General features: G+C 35.0%; 2 protein-coding genes across 3 annotated transcripts; one reads left to right on the forward strand and one right to left on the reverse strand.

Annotated features, from left to right (window-relative positions):
* The first annotated feature begins 829 nt into the window (after positions 1-829).
* LOC111502375 (probable peptidoglycan muropeptide transporter SLC46) lies at positions 830-18,255 on the forward strand. 2 transcript variants are annotated; one of them, XM_023156446.2, is made up of 6 exons: positions 830-1,145; positions 8,063-9,014; positions 14,029-14,130; positions 14,184-14,321; positions 14,378-14,618; positions 17,522-18,255. In XM_023156446.2, exons 2-6 carry the CDS (start codon positions 8,081-8,083, stop codon positions 17,628-17,630), a joined length of 1,524 nt encoding a protein of 507 aa, XP_023012214.2. In that variant the 5' UTR covers positions 830-1,145; positions 8,063-8,080; the 3' UTR covers positions 17,631-18,255. The 2 variants fall into 2 exon arrangements, with proteins under 2 accessions (XP_023012214.2, XP_023012215.2); XM_023156447.2 differs by lacking the exon at positions 830-1,145 and adding an exon at positions 2,298-2,401.
* LOC111502376 (uncharacterized) lies at positions 17,611-20,395 on the reverse strand. Its single transcript, XM_023156449.2, is given in 3 exon segments — positions 17,611-17,864; positions 19,263-19,538; positions 19,541-20,395. Coding segments are annotated over 3 exon segments (1,134 nt in total). The 5' UTR covers positions 20,220-20,395; the 3' UTR covers positions 17,611-17,685.
* Between the last annotated feature and the right edge of the window lie 16 nt (positions 20,396-20,411).

Consider the following 20,411-nt stretch of genomic DNA (forward strand, 5'->3'; position numbering starts at 1 on the left):
TGATAATTATTCATTTCAAATAATGGTGGACGAGCGGGTTTGATGTCGTCGAGTAGAACTACATTTTTATCAAGACTCGTTGCTCCGATCGACTTTCCACACGAGTACTTTTATTCATAAAATTGTCCAAGTAACCTTATTTTGTTGAAAAATATTGAAAAATATCTGTCATTTCAGAGTTTTGGGGTGTGGACCATCGGGGGTAGTCCGTTCCTGACTTTGTAGCAAAACAACTGACTCCTGCATGAAAGCTCATCGACGGAATTCATTTGTTTAGTCAATTACCAAAATTTGGATGATTTTGAATATTCACTTGAAAAGTTATCAAAGAAAAACATTTTTCATTTTGTAACTTCGAGGGCCCGTAACTTGGTTACGAAGACTTTTAGGAAAAAAGTTATATGAAGTACTGGTGATATTTTGACCCCATCTATACATTCCCGAGAGGAAAAGAGGAAGTCCAGGGACACCCTGTATATATATATATATATATGTATATATATATATATATATATATATATATATTATATATATATATATATATATATATATATATATATATATATATAAACCCGTAGATGTTACACTGTTGACATAATAGGATCTACCTATAATAGGATTTATTACAGTTGAATAAATATTTATTGAGACATGAAGCTACAAAAACACATCATTGAAACGACAAAATTTTTGAAACATCTTAATATTATACACGTAGTAAAAGTGCATTGCTCTCGTGAAAAGTAATGTTTTTGACAGTTTGAAATAACGGATGACGACTTTTTTTCTACTCCGCCCCTGTACAAAACATGAACATCTTTCATCCGGTTTTCAGTTCAAATCAAAGACACCAATACTCGGGATTTTGCAGGTTCCCCGAGTCAATATCCGTCCCTGAAATGTGCGATTGTTAACACAGTTTTACAGTTTTAAAAGAGAAATGTTATCTTGTCCACGACTTTATTACACTAATCTAGTAATTCTTTTGTTGTAAATAACGAATTCCAACGAGTACCAACCAATAACTTATCGGCTTTTAATCACCAATAACAGTATTTGTCTAGATTTCTCATTTCGGATCTGTGGCAGTGTTTGTTTTAGTGCTGAGTTCGGCAGGAGGAATTCCTCGACAGAGAATGTGAAAGGTAATTATACTATTAGAGTAAATTTCAAACCTTGAAGTAATCTATGTCCAGTTATCTCTAAAAGTTAACAGTATGAGTTAAATGGGAAGATATTAGCGGCCTTGAATTTTATTATTTACTTTGGTGAGAGAAAGCAGAACAATAAAGCCAAAGTGGAGGATCACTCAACTGTATGGGACCTATTGGACTTCTTTCTAATTTTTTTATTTCCAGAAAGGTAACTTCACTCACTTCACTCACTTCACAAAAACACCTCCCAAGCATAGGCTGCTGGGGTAGGCATCAGTCGATGCTTGGGAGTTTTTGGCAGTAAAGAGACCAGTGCCGAGACCTAGGATGCAGGCAGATTAATACTTCATTGTAGTCATACTTACTTGAAAATGGCTTCAAAGTCGAAACCGAAACGTCGAAAGAGTGAAAACTATAGTTTTCACTCTTTAGTAGAGTTTTTTATAGTGGTTCCTTATGGCGTCAATCTGACTTTATCTCATTGCCATTAATGGGTAATTTAAGAGCAGGATCAATCTCTGTTTTGCTGTTACAGAAGAGGTTAACCTTCTTATTAATCTTATCCATAGTTTTTTATATCATCTATTTTATTATGGACATCTTACGGATTTCCGAGCTCTTACGACTCCCACTTCCAGTTTTCTTCCTCTTCTCCGGGTCAAGGGTAGGGGAGTTGGACGTCTTCCTGACCTTCTTCCTTTCGCGCTTTCGTGGAGTTCGCTCATTCTCCTCGCTAGAGGATAACTCCTTCCTGATGGGGAAGGGTAATTTCCTCTTTCAATCAGAAGTTTGGACTTCGTCTTCATCAGAATTTCGGCGGTATTCTACTCCTTGGGTGTGTTTGGCTTTAGAGTCTCATTGGCCTTTCTTTCTTGCCAGGATGCTCAGGCGGACGCCTTCTCCCTCTCCCGGAGTTGTTTTCTCCACGAGTTCCTGATTTAGCTGGATTTCCATCAAAGGAAAGAATGTAGAAAGTCTTTTTAAAACAGACTTGGAATCAGATTTCAAGTTCTCATTCTGTCCAGAAATGTTTAATTTACTCAAAAAAAATCTCCTTCAGTAGATAAGATTCCAGACTTTTTCAAGTGGGTCACTTTCACGAGATTAATATTCAAATGTACCAATGATAAGATAATCGGGAAAAAAGCGCAAACACTTCTTATAACACACAGATGATAGCGTCCAATTCACACAGCTGCCAGTAACGAACTAAGAGACAGGTTCAATCAGTTCGGAACTAGTTCAGAGTGAGTAAAGTGAAGTAAATGTGATAATTACAAAATGTAATCGAAGAATACTGTTTAGTTTCAATTTTTGTTGTTTTAATGTTTTTCAATTAGAATAGCGTATAACTTTTTTTAACCTAACCTAACCTTTTTAAAAAAATCATCTTTGTAACATAAACTTCCTGCTTAAGTTTCTTCGTTGTACGATGGACAACGGGAGTGAAAGAGACACCTGTTTGCGCTTTTCTTTAACTATCCTCTGACGGCCTGATAGAATAGTCGTTTATCAAACCAACAACCTTCACTTCGTCGTGAATCATCAGGCCGTATACCTAACAGTCTTTCCACATTGCTGTTTTAAAAGTTACGCAGCATAAAGTACGGGAAGTTTTCGATAGATATTTTCAAGGAAATTCCAACCGAAAAACTATTCGATTCAAAATTGTTTATACGTTCTGAAAATCTTGACGATTCTAACTTTAAAGAAACGTTCACTAACTTGTCACCCCGTCAAACCCATATTAACCATGGTGGAGTACCTATTTCAGAAGAAGTGAAAGAAAAATATAATTTTCCAAAGACAATAATAATGAAATGTTCACAGATGTTTTTTTCAGATTCGAATCAGAAAAAAAACTCATATGAAATTCAGTGATAATCATGAATGTCTGCTATCTGTGAACACTTTCCCTTCGATGGTTTTATCCAACGCCTATGAAGTCAATAAGACCTATTTAATTAAAGTGTAACAATGTTTGTAACTAGACAAAAGAATTATGATGAGGGTGTCGGGACTAAGAAAAGAAATACATTCGTTGAAAGGTACACTTTGTTATCTACATGATATGTCTTCACATAGCGATAGATACTCAAGACGTTCTACATACCGGGTGCAACGAATCTGTTAGACCAGTAATAACTACCATAGTACATTCGGTGATTTGTGAGAGTGAAAGAATATCAAGAATGCAAACATGCCGATAAATCGAAGGAAGCAACATAGTCGTCTCAAGCAAGTGGCACTATAATTCAACCACGAAGTCACTGAGATATTTCTACCCGGTATGTCCCTTACGAACGCAGCTAAGGAGCCATCAAAATAGTGACTGCGACAAATAACTGCAAAAGAGGCGGCCGACGCTGATTATCATATTGCGTTAAATATAGTATTAATAGACATCGAACAGGGGATATTAATATAAATTTTCCAATGATATATTCTGTATGATGCGAAGATAATTGGGATATCCTGAAAACTAATTCTGTTTAAATATTTCATTTTGAGAAAAAAATATGTTTTTCCGTTAACCAGTTGTCGCACCCCTACGAACGACAACTCTCAGAAGTCGAAACTTGTGCGAGCTAAGGACTAACGAGGTCTTACCTTTTAATGTGTGATTCCTATTAAATAAATATTAAATTTAAATTTGCTTTCTGAAAAAAGAAGGCTAATTTGTCAGTAACTTGAAATTTAAAAAATGTTACTTATAAAAATAAATATGTAGAGGAACTGCAGCAAATTTGGAATACTGCTTTGATTTTTGGGAATAAGTAGAGAAGAAAATGGCTTAGCCCAATAGAAAATACATCAAATGGTTAGAAAATTATTGAACTTTAATAATAGAAAGAATAAAACAAAAAGAAAATTAAGAACATTATCAAAATTTTAATCGACCTAAAAAACTCCAAAAGCTTCATTCGACTTATGGTGCAGATAATTTGGAATATATTATTCCAAATTATGATCACCCTTTTCTCTTTGACTTTGCTAACACTTTTCCTTACTATCTAATAAATTTCTTATATTTCTAACATTTTCATAGTTTTCAGTTCTCTTGGTAATAATTTTTATAACAAAATAGCTTACGCTAATATAATTATTAAGTGATAATCAGTTAAAATAATCACAGATGGAATATCTCAAATTATATTCACTTTCGGTATTCCAAATTAACAACATGACATCCTAACCTAAAATTTCATATCACCTTTTTAATTTCAGAAATATTAAGAAAATAATAGTAAAACCGTTAACTAAAAAGGTCGCTTATTACTTTAAATAATTACAATTAAGATTTTATGTATCATAGTAAATGATTATCAGTGATTGCTTTCTTACCGAAAGAAGTTTGAAATTTGACGTTTCGCTTCTATGAGGCTGGCAGCCGGAATGTCAAGATGGCGGTCGTTTTTTAGAGCTCATTAGCTCCGTATGGCGTGTAACGATAAGTTTACAAGAAGAAAACACGGATAACACTTATTATAATAAGGTATCCACGGTATTCCAACTTACCTGCAGTATTCCAAATTTGCTGCAGTTCCTCATGTAGTGACGTTTTAAAGAATATCCATTTTCTTTATCCAAGCTATTTAGATCAAAACATTAAACATATTATTATTATTATTGACACTGATAATATCAAATTGGTCGTAGGTTTGTTAATGAAGATGGATACAGTCTTCAAAACGTCACCAGATAAGTATACAACTAGAATATGTTTCCGCGGTTAGAAATTTGAACATCTGTTTTTTATCTAGTGCACCTATTATAATGAACTCAACAATCATGATGGCTTTGTCATACAAAAGTCATTTTATTATCATGCATATTAAAACTTCTTGATTGTGTCAGGGTTTCGTGTATCTTGCCACTAAGAAACAGTTTTTCTCTCTAATGTCACCAACTATTCATGATATAACACAAATTACACTTCATTAGTACCTATATGAGCATTTACAAACAATAAAATATGTTTCTTAAATTTTATTATTAACACCAATGTCAAATATTGAATTATTTTGTAAAAGGTGAAAATGAGCAGTTTTTTCCTTGTCACAATCTTGCTTATACAAGTCTATTCACATCATTCAGAGATATCTTCATTGATATTAAAAACATATTTTTCTACGACTGCTATAAAACATCAATCAACCTGGAAACAAGTCCGAAAAGTGACTAATTTCATAAACATGTATTGAATTTTTTTGTGGGGTTTAAACTGTGTGAAAATATAGCCTCTTTGATTTTATTCATAGGTACATAAAACAAAACTTCAAAGTGCCAACAAACGTTCAATAAACCTGGATAGAGGAGTCTTTCAAAAGTATGTCTGAGTTTTTTTAAGGACAAAACACAAGCACTACAGGAAAATCCTTAAGGCGCTCTAAGATCGGTGCCTGTACGAAAGTAGCGATTCACTTTGGAAGTTCATTCCACATAAACGCAGTTCTCCAAATGAGAGAGTTCTTGAACAGTGAACTTCGAGGTGTAGTGAGTTGAACCTCAAAACGATGAGCAGCCATTTCTGATATGTACCGCTCTTGGTAGGATCAAATGTGCCAAGTCATTTGAACACTTTCCGTGAAAGTATCTATAGAAGAAAGACGAATCTCCAACCTTTCTTCGATGTTCCAGACTATCAAGGTTGCAAGTGATGTTCGCGTCTGCAATCAGGCGGATGGCTATATTCTGGATGGAATCCAGCAGCTTCAGGGTATGCTTATGGGCAGAGCCTCATACATGTGAACAATACTCCAAAGAAGATATGATCTGAGCTTTATAAGGCATCAAAAGTTGCTGAGATGTGTACAGTTTTCTGATTCGGAACAGTGTTCCAAGCTTTTGAGAAGTGGCATTTGCAATTCCAGCGACATGATTGTGCCAAAACATATTGGTGTCCATTTTAACCTCCAACATACTTATCGAAACAGAAAGTGAAATTGTCTGACCTGACATTATTATGTCTAGTTCGGAGACATTTATCTTTTTGAAGAAAACCGATGCCTGGGATATTGTGGCATTGAATTGAACCTGGTTACTTTCACCCCAATTCGAAATTACTCTAGATCCTCATTAAGATATACAACATCCTGCTGCCGGTGAAGGTCTGCATCCACCGCCGATGTTCTGGAATCCAAATGGAATGACGAAACAAATGTGCTGCCGTCAGCAAAGCAATATATTGGAGTCTTGGTTTCTTCCAATAAATTGTTGATATACAATAGAAAGAAAATTGGAGACAATATAGATCCCTGGGGAACACCAGCGTTGATGGTAAAAGTATTTGAGAGATATCCGTCGTCGGAAGTTATTACCACTGTATCGTGTAGAAAATTAAAACTGTTAATGATATACCCCCAAAATTGAAGAAAAAGCTGAAAAAAATATGTTAGATTTTATAACACAGACATAGAAATATAGATATCAGGCAGTATATACCTACCTAAGAAGATTCAGCAGTAGTGAAATACAAATAGCGTTGTTGGAGCATCCTCTAAAAACGTTGTCACTTTAATTTGAGGAAGTATCTAAGAAATATAAAGCATCCATAACTCTGATCACAATTTGCGATACAATATTAATATGGTCTACTGAAAGAAACTGCAATATTTCCTAAAGCGAAAATTATACGCCAAAGAAAGTTCCTGAATACAGTGCCAGATGAGAAATTCCGAAAGGTAATCCTGATGAAAAAAGAGAAACAATTAATAGTAAAGAAATAAAACCTAACCATTTTCAGAACTATAATATGACAAATACCTACTTTTTATGTCCATCAACTATCCCTTCATTTTCTAAAGACGCCAACTTGGTTGGTGAATCGCGCGTCGAAAAGAGTATTGCATTTCTTGTGATTGTGAAAAGTGCTCACTTTGGAACTATCGCTTTATTACTTTATTTTGGAATAACTAATTAGTTGGTATTTCATCCTTTTCAAATGAAAAGTAGTTGAGGTTAGTGAAAAATTAAAAAGAAATATCAAAATAATGTACAATTCCGATTTAAGGTACAGTAAACAATTTACTTTAATGGTACACTGAAGTACTAGAACAGTACAGTCTTGGAAAAGTTTAGTGTATAACTCGTTTCAAAAGCATTTCTCACGTTCATATGATTGATCTGTGTCACATAACAAATGGGGAATGTTCCTCCTGCGAAAATCAAGTAGTTTTCATAAAAGAGATCTAAAACAATGCGTTTCGAACTTATCATTTCAACCTTTTTCTTTAAAAAATTATTTAGATACTTAAAAAAGAAATAATGCATTCAACATTTGAAGGAATTCGTTTCTATTTCACCATTTGGCAACATCGGTTATAGCTAATAAAGGACAATGAATATGTTACCTGTATGAGACAAACAAAGATGACATATTTCAGAGGCGTGCTGTTCTGATTACTTATGTTCTGAGTTCCGAGACATTCTGTGACATATGACATTTTGTGCACCTAACCTATGTTCCTCTATATAAATAAATAACACAACAACTGTTATTTATGTGGCTTGTGGAGGTGCATGGTATTGAACTATAATTTATATTTTGTCTTAATTGTTGATTTATGAAGATAATTTTCCTTTTTTTAAAGTAGAGTATCTAGGTACGTATAAATTATTTTAACTTGATATAGGCGCTGTTGCCAATATGTGAATTAGAAACAAATCCCTTTTAAAATTAAAATCCAACATTTGAAACATCAATTTGTATACTTTTCGAAGTGAATTTGAAAAACTCATGAATTGAACTCAACTTTATTTTGTTCAAACTTGCATTTGCTGTAATAACCCAAATTGAGGAACATTCCCCATTGTCACAATCGTGTAAAAAGTACTTACTAATTCAATATACGTCTGTTTCAAGTCGTAGCATATCACTTCTATAACGTTTTTTAATTCTCTTTCAGATCTCTCAGTGAAGTATTATGCCACAAAATGGTAGCGACAATGAAGCACCCACCAAAGAAAAAGAAGCCCACCAAAATGACTCACTACCTGCGCGTTCCTTGAAACAAAAGCTAGTGACCATTAAAAAAGCAGTGACAGTGGAACCAGTCGTAGGTTTCTACTATATGGCAGTATACCTGTGCAAGCCGACCTTGGCCAACTTAGAAATTGAAAAAGCGTGTAGGGTGAATTTGCAGTACAACGACTCCATCTGTGATACCATTGTTGAAGGCCAGCATAAAAACTACTCTGCATTCAACCACGAAATTCAAGTAACGATAAGTGAAATGCATTCGTGGCAGCAACCTGTTCAAAGTGTCATGCCACTGATATTGATTCTTTTCCTTGGATCATACAGTGATCGCCACAAGTGGAGAAAACCATTCATAATACTTCCAATAGTGGGAGAAGTGTTGGGTACGGTGGGGTGTTTATTATGTGTGTTCAACATGAAAACTTGGTCGTTAGAAGTACAAGGTGTTTTACAAAAAGTAATTCCGTCCTTATTTGGAGGACAAACTATGTTGAATATGGCTACGACAGCCTATATTGCCGATATAAGCTCTATAGAGATGCGAACTATTAGGTTAGGAATCCTACAAATAGTGATAAGCGTAGCTGGACCGCTGGTTAACTCATTTTGCGGTATTTTATATTCGAAAATTGGATATATTCCTATTTTAAGCATCTCAAGTTTTTTGTTCCTAATAGCATTAACATTCAGCCAATTTTGGATTGTAGAAAAAACTTCGTCTGGTAACAAACAGGCAGTTTCCGTAATAGCAGACATATTCAGTCCGAAACATGCTATAGACACCTTCCAAGTGATATTCAAAAAATCCCCTGACGTTAACCAAATGCATATACTCTTGATGATCCTCGTGACGTTCTTACAACGAAGTGCTTACGATGGTAAAGTATCTACTTCCTTTCGGAATTTATAATTTATAAGCTTCCATTTGAACCTGTCTTGATTAATTTATCGATTTGTATCCTGCGTCCAGTTTTTGAAACTTGTCCAACCTTTACTCTAGGTGTTATTTCCTGTCGGATATAATCCAACTAATCCAAACCTATACCTATAAAAGGAAAGAAACACCAGTCTTGTGTCTTATTAATATGGTGACAAACAGACATCAGTATCAACTTGTAGAAATTGCAACGACTCGCTCTTTGGGAATTCATTTGTGCTCCATTGCATCTCTACTTCCACTATTATACGCCTGTCTGTGTCCTTTCAGAATTGACCAGAAAGCAAACATGACAATCTGTGCAAACCCATGAAGTTTGTTATTTGCATATTAACAGAATCCGTAAATATTATTTACCTATCACCCATGTAAAATTTCTCCAAACAAATATACGAAAAATTTTAAAACACCCTCACCACTTTCAAGTTAGCGTGTTTTAATTAAATAGGAACTACAAGAATGCAAAACCCTTATGTAGTAAAAAAAAATTAATATACTTGTGCGGATGCACAAGAACGAAAAGAAAAAGAACAAATGAGGTTTTCGAGACAACTAGATCAATAAAAAATTAAAATAAAACGATAAGAGTGGCAAAACAAAAAAAGTATTTATTGAAGAATCAACAGCACGTTGGTTATCATTTTTCCTTCAGTTGTACTGAGGACATACCGACCCATTTCTGTGTATTTTAATGACAACGAGCGAACCCAATATACAAATTAAACATTAACAAATTGAAGGAAATCCGATAAGTACGAAGACGCCATGCCATATATGGGGTCGACAGAATAGAAGACTCAATTCACGAATATCACACATAAATGAGTCCCTCCTAGGGGGTTCGTAGCACAGTCAATCTTCGACATCGCCCTCCAAATGATATTCGTCCTCTGTATTAACTGCAGCTTCCACTGAGAGCAACCAGTTGAAACCAGTGTCCGCGAATCACAAATACTGTGTTTTCGGGTTCTGGTTTCAACGAAAGATAATAAGAAAATGAATATTTCGAGTCAAATTATAAAATTTTTCATAACAATACCTTACAGAAGTTACACACTTATTTTTTTTAAGTTAATCTTATATTTTTTAACAAATTATAGTAGGTACCTCAAATATAAACTAGAATCTAATTGAAGACACAAAAATTGACCAAAATTACAACATAGAAGATAACGAATGAGATCATGATACCTAATACAGCCCAACATGAGCTACAATAGTGCACTCAGGAGCTTAGTGAATGTGGTTGAGAGAGTCTCGGTTGAATAAAAAATAATCCAAGTTGACTTGCTTTGATTGTGTACATTACGAGGGTGGATTGAAAAGTTCCGACCTCAACATGAAGATAGCAGCAATCGTAAATAAAAGCTAGTGAATTTCGTTGTTCATCTGTTGACAGTTATTCACCAAAGTTTCAACCATTTTAGACGCGCAGTTGTTATGGAACAGTCGTTTGAATGAGTTGATGTGAACATTTTTATGAAAATGAACAAAATTGAGTATCGAGCTGTCATTGAATATTTTTTTTTGAAAGGCAATACGTCTGTGTATCACGTCAAAAGAACATGTCACATATTAAATCAACATTTAGGTATGAGAAAGCTATCCGCACGTTGGGTGCCGCGTTTGCTCACGTTAGACCAATAACGTGTTCGAATAAACATTTCCAACGCTCTGTTGGCGCAGTTTAGGCGCAATAAATTCGAGTTTTGGCGCCGATGAATTACTGTAGATGAAATTTGGATACACCAGTATACGCCCGTAACAAAAATACAGTCCGAACATTGGACTGCAAAGGGAAAGCTTGCTTTAAAGAAAGCAAAAACTGTTTTTTTCGGCCGGGAAAGTGATTAGCGACTGTTTTTTGGGATAGTCATGGAGTTATTTCAATCGATTATCTTCAAAAAGGAAATACCATTACAGGAGCATACTACGCATCATTACTTAACAGTCTAAAGGCTCAGGATGTGGAGTGTAACTACTGCAGATCACTAAGCCTAAGGATTAAGTGGGCAATGGGAAAAAATACAAACGTGGTCCAAACAGAAACGTGGTCAATCGCCACAATAGAAATAAGCAGGAAATGGAATTTCTGATAAAAACAATCTGCACTGACAGCAGACAAGCTCTATTAGCCTTGAACAGACAACGTGTTACCTCAGGGCTAGTACTAGAGTGCCACCAAGATTTAGCCAAAGCCTCGGTAGATAATAACATTATCCTGAGGTGGGTTAAAGGGCACGACAGGAGTAAAGGTAATCGCATTGTCGACTCTTTAGCCAAGGAAATGGCTGGACTAAGAATTTTAGGACCCAGTGGCACGTACGGCCTGATGACTTTGACAATTGCGGAACTATAGCCAACTGTTACACCCATGCTCAATCCCTAAAGAGGTGGGATGGAATCAAAAGATGCAATCTTGCCAGGATCGCCCTTGGCGACTCTAAGAAACTGGTGCCAAAGAAATATCTGGCGATGACCAGGAAACATCTACGCTTAATAGTAGGAGTTCTGACTGGCCACTGTCAACTAGGGAAAAACCTCCATAATATGGAATTAGTGGACACACCTTTATGCAGGATGTGTGAACAGGAAGATCTGTCTGGCAGGAGTCTGTCAGGCATGTCGTATGCGAGTGCCCGGAGTTATCGTCAATAAGAAAGTGTGTGTTCGGCGAGTATTGGCCTACACCTGCCGATATAAAGGAGATGTATCCCAGTCACCTGTCCACCTTCCTGGAAAGAACAGGATGGACGATGACCTAAGAGAACAACTCCTCGGGAGGATGTACAATGGGTCACATGTGGCCTAAGTGCTGTGGGCCTACACTCACCCTCCCTATTCTACAGATATAGATACTTAACAATCTAAACACTGAATTTGGGGAAAAACGGACACATTTTCAGGAAAAAAATTCTTTTCCACCAAGACAACGCACCGTCTCGCACTTCAGTCGTTACAGTTTGAACTGTTTGACCATCCGCCTTACTTACCAGATCTAGCCCCAAGCGACTCCTTTTTATTACCTCATATAAAAATTGCGCTCGGAGGACGGAGATTTTCGTCAAATGAAGAGGCAATCACCTTCGTGACCAAATATTTTGCAGAGAAAAACGCCGAGTACTATTTGGACAGGTTACAGAAATAGGAGCATCGCTGGTAGAAGTGTGTAGAGTTGAAAGGAGCGATGTTAAAACAAAAAAAATCTAAAAAAGTGCCCTGCGTCTTTGTTAGGTCGAAACTTTTTTGAAACGTGCATAAAGTCTATATTGGGAAAGCTTGTTATCATTATCATGGATAGATAATTATCCATTGCCTACCACTCTTACCGATCAAGTTAGATCAAATTCTTTCATTTGGGTTGTGTAATGTAAAAGGTTGATGGTACTGGTTCTGAGAGGACTCACAGAAAGGTCTACGTGAATAACATACGTAATAGAGAGAAAAAAATATTTGATGACCGACCGATCCAGCAAAGATCAAGGTTTTATGAAACTGGCTCAAAAAAACTTGAAGGGGAGCATAGCTTCTTGGGAATATGTACGTACTACCAAAGTCTTTGAACGAATCGGCAAATACCCTGTTAAACACACATTTCATTTGGAGTCATAGTCATGGATTCCACTAATCTTCAGTGTGATAGCACATCTTTTGGCATTCTCGACTATTATGCATATCAGGTGACAAGTTGCTTGAAAGAAGGAAGGCACCGTTCAAGACAAAATGCACCGCAAGGAACTAGGTATTAGTAGAATTCAGTTTCTGTTCTACAGAATGCGATCTATGATGGCTAAAATGAGAAGCCCATAGAAAGATTATCGTTCTGAAATTAGTTGGTTTAGTAATGCCAGAATGGCGGCAAGTCTGCAAATTGTGATGACCTATTAGAGGTAGTAGTACACCAAATTTTGATCTTATCAAGAGAACAAATCAAAATTGTGTTGAAACAGCATCTCATTAGTCGACCAGGAGGGCCCTTTGGCATCAAAAGTACAAGAAAAAATTGCACAGTATCTGCTTAGAACATCCTTCGACAGAGTACCAGGAAATTTCGTCAAACCCTTTGCCGAACCTGATGATGGTAATGGAATATTGTTGTAAAAGTCCTGAAATTATTCCTATACCAAATGAAAACTGGAACAGCATATTTCTCGTTACAGTAGACATCAAATATGGAGTTCCCCCAGAACCGCATTCCAATCATATGGAATTATGAAAAAATAAGGCAAGAACCTGTCTATGTTCGTTTCAGGCAATCAAAATGATTGTGGCATGCTAGTTCCAGTATTTTTCCCTGATTATCATTTAATATTCGGGAAACAACTATCTATTCACCATGCGTGCCTAAAAAACTAAAAGAGAAATTAAGCTAGAGTCAGATCCACTATTTGGTTCACACTCACTGTAACTCGACAGGTAACGTCTATATTCAACTCGCAACCGATTGACAATTTGTCCTGGTTTTTTTATGAACTCCAGGAGTATCTAGCTAACCAACACATCGACAGTTATGTTTTCATTTGAATGACCTGAATATCAAAACCATGTAATGATATGCATAAGCCTTGGCGGCAGGAGGCACATTACCTAGTCGTTTTTTTAATAAAGTCTATGTTTCTGGGTGAGCGTGAACCCGCTAACATCGCGGGGGGCGTTCCCCACCGCCTCCTCTCGGCGGGGACGCGCCTGTCTGGAGTCACCTTGCTACTCTACCCTCAAGTTAGAGGCACTCATGAAATCTAGGCATGTAAATAGTTTATTTTAATAAAAAAGATTTTTGCTTGATTGACAAATGGGTTCAGGTTTTCCTGGAACGCTACGATACTTAGAAGAAAATCATAATATCCATCTCAAAATTTGCTGAAAATATCCAATAACCATTTAATTTCAGAGTCTCAGACTACATATATGTTACCAGCATTGATTTGCGGGAGTAATTCAAAGTTTTTTTTTAGGTGAGACTAGTTTATTATATCTATACGTTCAAAACGTATTTCAATGGACTCCAGTGGAATTCAGTTTCTTTATAACCGTTAATGGCTTGGTCCTCCTAATTGGTAAGATTTTTTCATCAAAAAGGATAAATCTCTCAAAATATCCTCTACCATAGGCAACTCCTTGGCTCTGCCCCTATTCACAAAAATCCTACGAATAAGTGACCATATGATACTATTCGTTTGTATCTTGACAAAAATATTCTCGAACGTAGCTTTTGGACTGGCGACCACTTCACTGACTTTTTATATAGGTAATATTTCATTCTAATGAGAAAGAATAATAAAACTATTCATTAACATTTTTCAGGTTCCTCAGTTAGCGTTATTACGAGAATGTACAGGGTAGCGAAAAAATCTCTTTCGACGAAAATAGTTGCAGAAAAAGACATTGGAAAATTCCAGTCAGTAATTGGAATATGTGAAGCAATAGCACCTGCGCTTGCTGTACCAGTATATAATAGTATTTATATACAAACATTAGATACATTTCCGGCTGCAGTTTTTTTCTTCAGTATATTATTGTATGCCGTCTGCAGTGTCCTGGTTCTGTAAGAAATATTACCTCAAATTCATATTCTAGCAACATGTTATTTCTGCGCATACCTTTGAATTTTATGAGGCAGTGGTACCTGATAACAACGAAATCATTATATAGTATCATTCAGTTGTAGTTGAGGTTATACTCGACATTTGAAGTATATATGGTGGGTTTTAGGTATAGTTCAAGTAAACGATATAGTACAACCTACCTTCCAAGAGTTCTCCTTCAATAATATAGTTGTTTTTCCGGGTGTTCATCCGTTGTGTACTATTCGATAGTCGACGCTTCGAGAGGTGTAACTAGTTACACCTCTCGTAGCGAAGCAGTAACTCGTCTTGATAATGCCATCTGAGATGATGGCGAAACGTCGACTATCGAATAGTACACAACGGATGAACACCCGGAAAAACAACACATCATATTCTACCATCCGTGAAAACCTACATTGTAATATATATATATATATATATATATATATATATATATATATATATATATATATATATATATATATATATATATATATAATAAATATTTCGTTTCTATAGATGAGTGGGAAAGTAGGGATTCAAATAACAGAGTTATGATTGAAAATACTTCGATTGCTTCAAAAACACTTCACTAACTTTTTTCGAAAACTTCTGATAATTCCTTTTCCATATTATCTGTTTCACTATCACTGTCGTCATTTAAACAATAATGAATTTATTTCCACCATTAATATGGAAGTATCCAATCTCCATATAGTCTTTTCAACTGAAATTACTTTTTTAATACTTTTCTGCCAGTCTTCTTCTGTAATATTAGATACTTCTTCTTTAACTAGCACTATTACCTTTATCAAATCTTGGAAAATTATTTTTACGCCTGATGATTTGTTTCAATTTTCCCCAAATCAACTCGATGGGATTGAAAACACAAAAATAGGGGGGAAGTCTCAGTATGGTGAGTCCTTACTTTTCAGCAATACTCTCAAGGGCATACACTTTTTCAAATGTTTGTGTCTGTAAAACTTCAAGTAGTTGGTTTTTGGTATAGTTTTCTTCAAAATACAATTTGTAATCCATTTTAAAACTTTGTATTTCATCTTTCCTCGAATTTTTATTCGGTACTTTGATGAGCTGTCGCGAATGATAGGAAGCGTTGTCAAGAACTATTACACTATTCGCATCCAAATTTGGGATCAATATGTTTTCAAACCATTCCTCAAAAATAATAGCTTCTATGTTCTTATGATAGTCAACATTGCAGTTTTTTTCCACATAATTTTAAAGAATTCGGAACCCAGTTTCGTCCAGATAGAAAATTTGCCGTTGTTCTTGCCTATATTCAGTTATTTGTTCTAAGAATTTGTTACGCAATTCCACCATTCTTCTGCTTTCCGTAACTGCTTGACGGTTGTTTATTATTTTAAATCTAAATCCTAGTTTCTTTATCCAATTCTGTAGAGTTTTGTTACAGCAGCTCACGTTATGGCCGGAAATTCAATTTCTTCCTTATGATTTCAGTGATAGGAATCTCATTGCTTTTGTATTAGTCGTATATTGTTTTTTCAATGGATTTCATTACATGAACATCTAAAGGTTTTGGTAATCCCGTATCACGTCCCTTCTTGCGTTCATAAGGTTGTTTTTGACTATTTTACGTTCAGTTGAGAAAGGAATTTCAGTCAAATCTGATGTTGCTTGTAATATTTTTTTTTCCCCAAAACCAAACTTAGATGTAGATTCTTATATACATTGAAACATACTCTCTGTGTTTCAATATTCAAATGCATCCGAATCTTATTCACCGGTATCTCTTTTTCGCATTGCTCACCATCGCTATTGGAATCACTACACAGGAAAAAGTCTGCGTTTTTATCACACTCGTTATTACTATTAGTACTTGTCCAAGGACGCCACATTTTAAACAGATAACAAACATTTTGAGTGATTATAACTGCAGCCAATCATAAAACTCGATTACTAAAAATTATCCAAAACGAACCGCCAATTCTTCAGTCCACGTGGACTGGCAGGCAGCGGCATTATTCCTCTGTATTGGTTTTTTTGACCTTTAAGATAGCTTTAACTATTCACAATACAGGTTACTTCGACTATACCATTTATTCACCAATAATACCAAATATCAGTGTGTAATTCAGATGTTTCCAAGGAGTTGGAAAAAGTACTGATTTCGTTGAGATCTGGAATGTTATGTCTTGACCAATTATTTCAACTGAAAAATATTGGAATGACAAAATATAACATCATTAGGGGCCAATTCGGCGGTGGTCCTAGGAAATGGGCGAGCGTTGCGACTGCACCGGGCGCCGACCGAAGGAGGGCGCAGAAATCATAAATGTGAATACAAAATTATAAATGCGGTTTTTTCGATTGGTTGGGAAACAAAAAAAAACAAAATTATAAGTATTAATTGACAGCTGCAAATAAAAGAGAAACAGACGGTAGACTAGGCATAATAAGTGAGGGAGTGACAAAGTAATGTACAGTTTCCTGAAGAAATTATTCAATATTTTTCATGTCTGTTTGATTATTGAAAGTTGCAGCAAGGGCAGAAAGTCCTTTTATATTTTTCTGTGTTGAAGTCATCTATTTGGGAACATATATTCTGAAAGTATTCTCATAGTTTGAAGAATAGCTGATAAAAAAATAATCTGTACTTTTGGCGCAACCAGAAGATCTCGCACCATCTGAAAAATGATATAGGGCCGCCGCTGGGTCAATACCTATCTTTTATTCATATTACACTTGGTGGATATATGGTAATTACTTCTGTTTTAACTACTCATTCCCAAAAACGAATCTTGGTATTCATAATCATTCTATATAACACCCATTTTTTTCTGTCCAAAATACACCAGAAGAATAAAGTAACCACATATGATACTGATTTGAATTTTTTCAGACTGATGACCTGTTTAGTGAAAAGGGGCTGCGAGGAAAAAGGAATGGGAGTAATAATGAATAAAAAGAGTGATTATGATGACAACATCATTGAAACTGTACACTTGTGATATTTATTTTTACAATAAATTATTTTTATGCCTATGATAATTCTAAAAAATATAACTAAAACTTGAAATGTGTTTCTATTTTTGGCATATTTTTTGTAGATTTCAAGTAAAAATCTGGCCCAGAACCTAGTAGGAGACTGACAAAGTTTTTGTGATAAACTGGCGGTAACTGCACATCATTTTGTAATGACCACTGAACAATTTCCAAACATCGTTGAGTATTTCCTTGGCGTACTGGAAAAAAACATTTGGAAGTTGATCACTACACTATTTCATTAAGAAGGATAATAAGTTACACCCCATTTTGTTTATACAATTATTTTTTGAGCAATCTCAGTAAAAAAAAGCCTTCAAATCCATTCAGTTCTCGCTGACTTTTTTTTAACTAAATTTCTGTTCTTAGCCCAAGTAACCACTATAATTTCCCGAATGTAACTTACCAAAGGAACTTGAAAAACTGAAGAATTGTTATGGATTCTTATTCATTGTGGAATAAGTTAAAATGATTCAGTCGACCTGACAACTAGATTAGCAGCAAATTTGCCATATAAAAAGTTACAGTTTATGATCTGAAACAATCTACTAATCAAAATTAAACGGTTTATTACAACAAAAATGGAAAAAATCAAGCCGAAATTTGAAAAATGGGAATTCTGTATAAAATTAATGAGATTAGAAGAAGTTGTACTCAATTACTTATGAATTGGACATATAGAAGTCACTTATAGTCCACCTTTTCATTGGAGAAGGCCAACCTTTTTACCAATAATGTCACGTACTTCTAACAGTTCATCATATTCTTACATAATGATGAACCCATCATTGTCGAAATACTGGTAATAAAAAGAAGAAGAAGCTATAAGAATATAGATAAAATTTTTGTTTTTTTTTTTTGGTTTTTTTTGATAAGGTATGAATTTTGACCCTAGACAGCTAGACGTTGGTGTCGAAAAAGTAGTTACTTGCTTATGAAAATTTCAGAAAAAAAATTAATTTGTTTTTGGTTTTGAATGCAATATTTCTCATAATTATTTGTTTTTCCTTATGGAGAATTTCAAAAAAATCTCACTAACTCTTCGGGCAATTACCACCTTGGGAAAAGCTGGCTAAGTCATAGTTTTCACACTTTACACATTCACAAAATCTCAAATATATACACACTTGAATAGAATTCCTAATACTTTTGAGCTGACCATAGTCGTGTAGCAAACTGTCCCCCAGATGGTCTTATTTGTAATAAAAAACAATGAAAACCTCAATGATATATGAAATGTAAATGAAAGTGTAAGCTATTTTTAAGCTTCGACAAGCCAGTAACTCTCTTTGAGGTTACTACAAAGAGTACTAAATCATAATATATGTAAAAACAGTAAAAACAAATTAAATAATACAATAATGCTCGTCTGTTGTCCAAAGTTTCTGAATGATTTTGGACTTTCTAAAATTTATCGGATAAAACCCAGATATGTATGTCAACGAGAACCTTGGACAGTTCATTATAACACTCTGCTATGGGATAATTTAGGTCATTTCATATATACATATTGTTTGGCATACTTGAAAGGGTTGAGGACGTTCTTTTTGAAAATTTAAAACAGAAATGTTTACCGATTATGGAAAACTGATACTCACTTTGATAATCTAATAATGCTAGAAGTACTCCTTCATACTGCGACTTCATATCAAAATGAAGTAAAACTTCAAACAATCTGTGAACTAGTTCTGTATTATGATTCTTTAATGAAACAGCAACCACATAAGGAATTCTACTTGTCACAGCTCCACAAAGTCCATCATGTTTAGTCAGCAAATCAAAAGCTATACATTGGTCTGAGAACCATTCGCTCAGAAAACATGTCTGCCACACATATGTTAAGGGAAAGAAATCTGCATATTCATTTTTTAATCTTCTGAAAATTTGATTATACTCACTAGCGCAACTTCGCTCCTCCTTGAAACTGTATTCAGTATCAAAAACTTCAACATTTCTCTTATATTACGTCGCAAATGAGTTGTATTTGAGTAAATATTTCTAAATATTCTCAAAGACTCATTTATATTGCCTTTTATCCAAACGGCTTCAGCAACATAATGCTGAAAATTAGCATTCGTTCTCAAAACTTCTGGGCAGATATACTCACACAATTGTCTAATATCTTCTATAGTTGATTTGTCACCAATTTTAGAACTCACACTCAACGTGTAAAAAATATGATGCAAAGAGGGACATCGTTTCAATTTGATACACTGTTTCATTAACCTAAGTAATTTTTCATTATCAAAAGAATCTGCAGTGTTTTGAAAAAGTTGGTTTAATTCTTCTTTGTTCAAGGAAGCTATGTCTTCCAACTCATTCTCACAAGCACTTTGACCTATAAATACTTTTTTAGCTGCAGGCTGAATGGGGTTTTGAGCAGTCCATTTATTCACTTTACTTTGTATTAACTGAGTAGTGAAATCGTCTATGGAATTAAACTCAGCAGTGAGAGCTTTGTTGGGTTCATTCTTCTGGACTTTACTGATAGGGGAGGTGCAAATAAGCCTGGTGCATTGACGAACACTTCTATTAAAAACTGAGGAAAGAGCCATTCTTGAGATTATTCAAAAGTAGAGTTCCATAAAGTCATATCTAATAATCATTTTTAGGTCAGGATTATTTTCCTTCAAACCCAAATGTCAAAATATACAAATTAAGTAATAAAATATTCTTCTTCCTGGTCATATATTTCATTTTGCCACTCTGTCTTCTTTTTTCTGGGTTTGGTTACTATACCTTCATCC

The sequence above is a fragment of the Leptinotarsa decemlineata genome, unplaced genomic scaffold, assembly GCF_025532065.1.
Source record: "Leptinotarsa decemlineata unplaced genomic scaffold, Ldec_3_MD MMD2_tig00026282_RagTag_RagTag, whole genome shotgun sequence".
Taxonomy (NCBI): domain Eukaryota; kingdom Metazoa; phylum Arthropoda; class Insecta; order Coleoptera; family Chrysomelidae; genus Leptinotarsa; species Leptinotarsa decemlineata.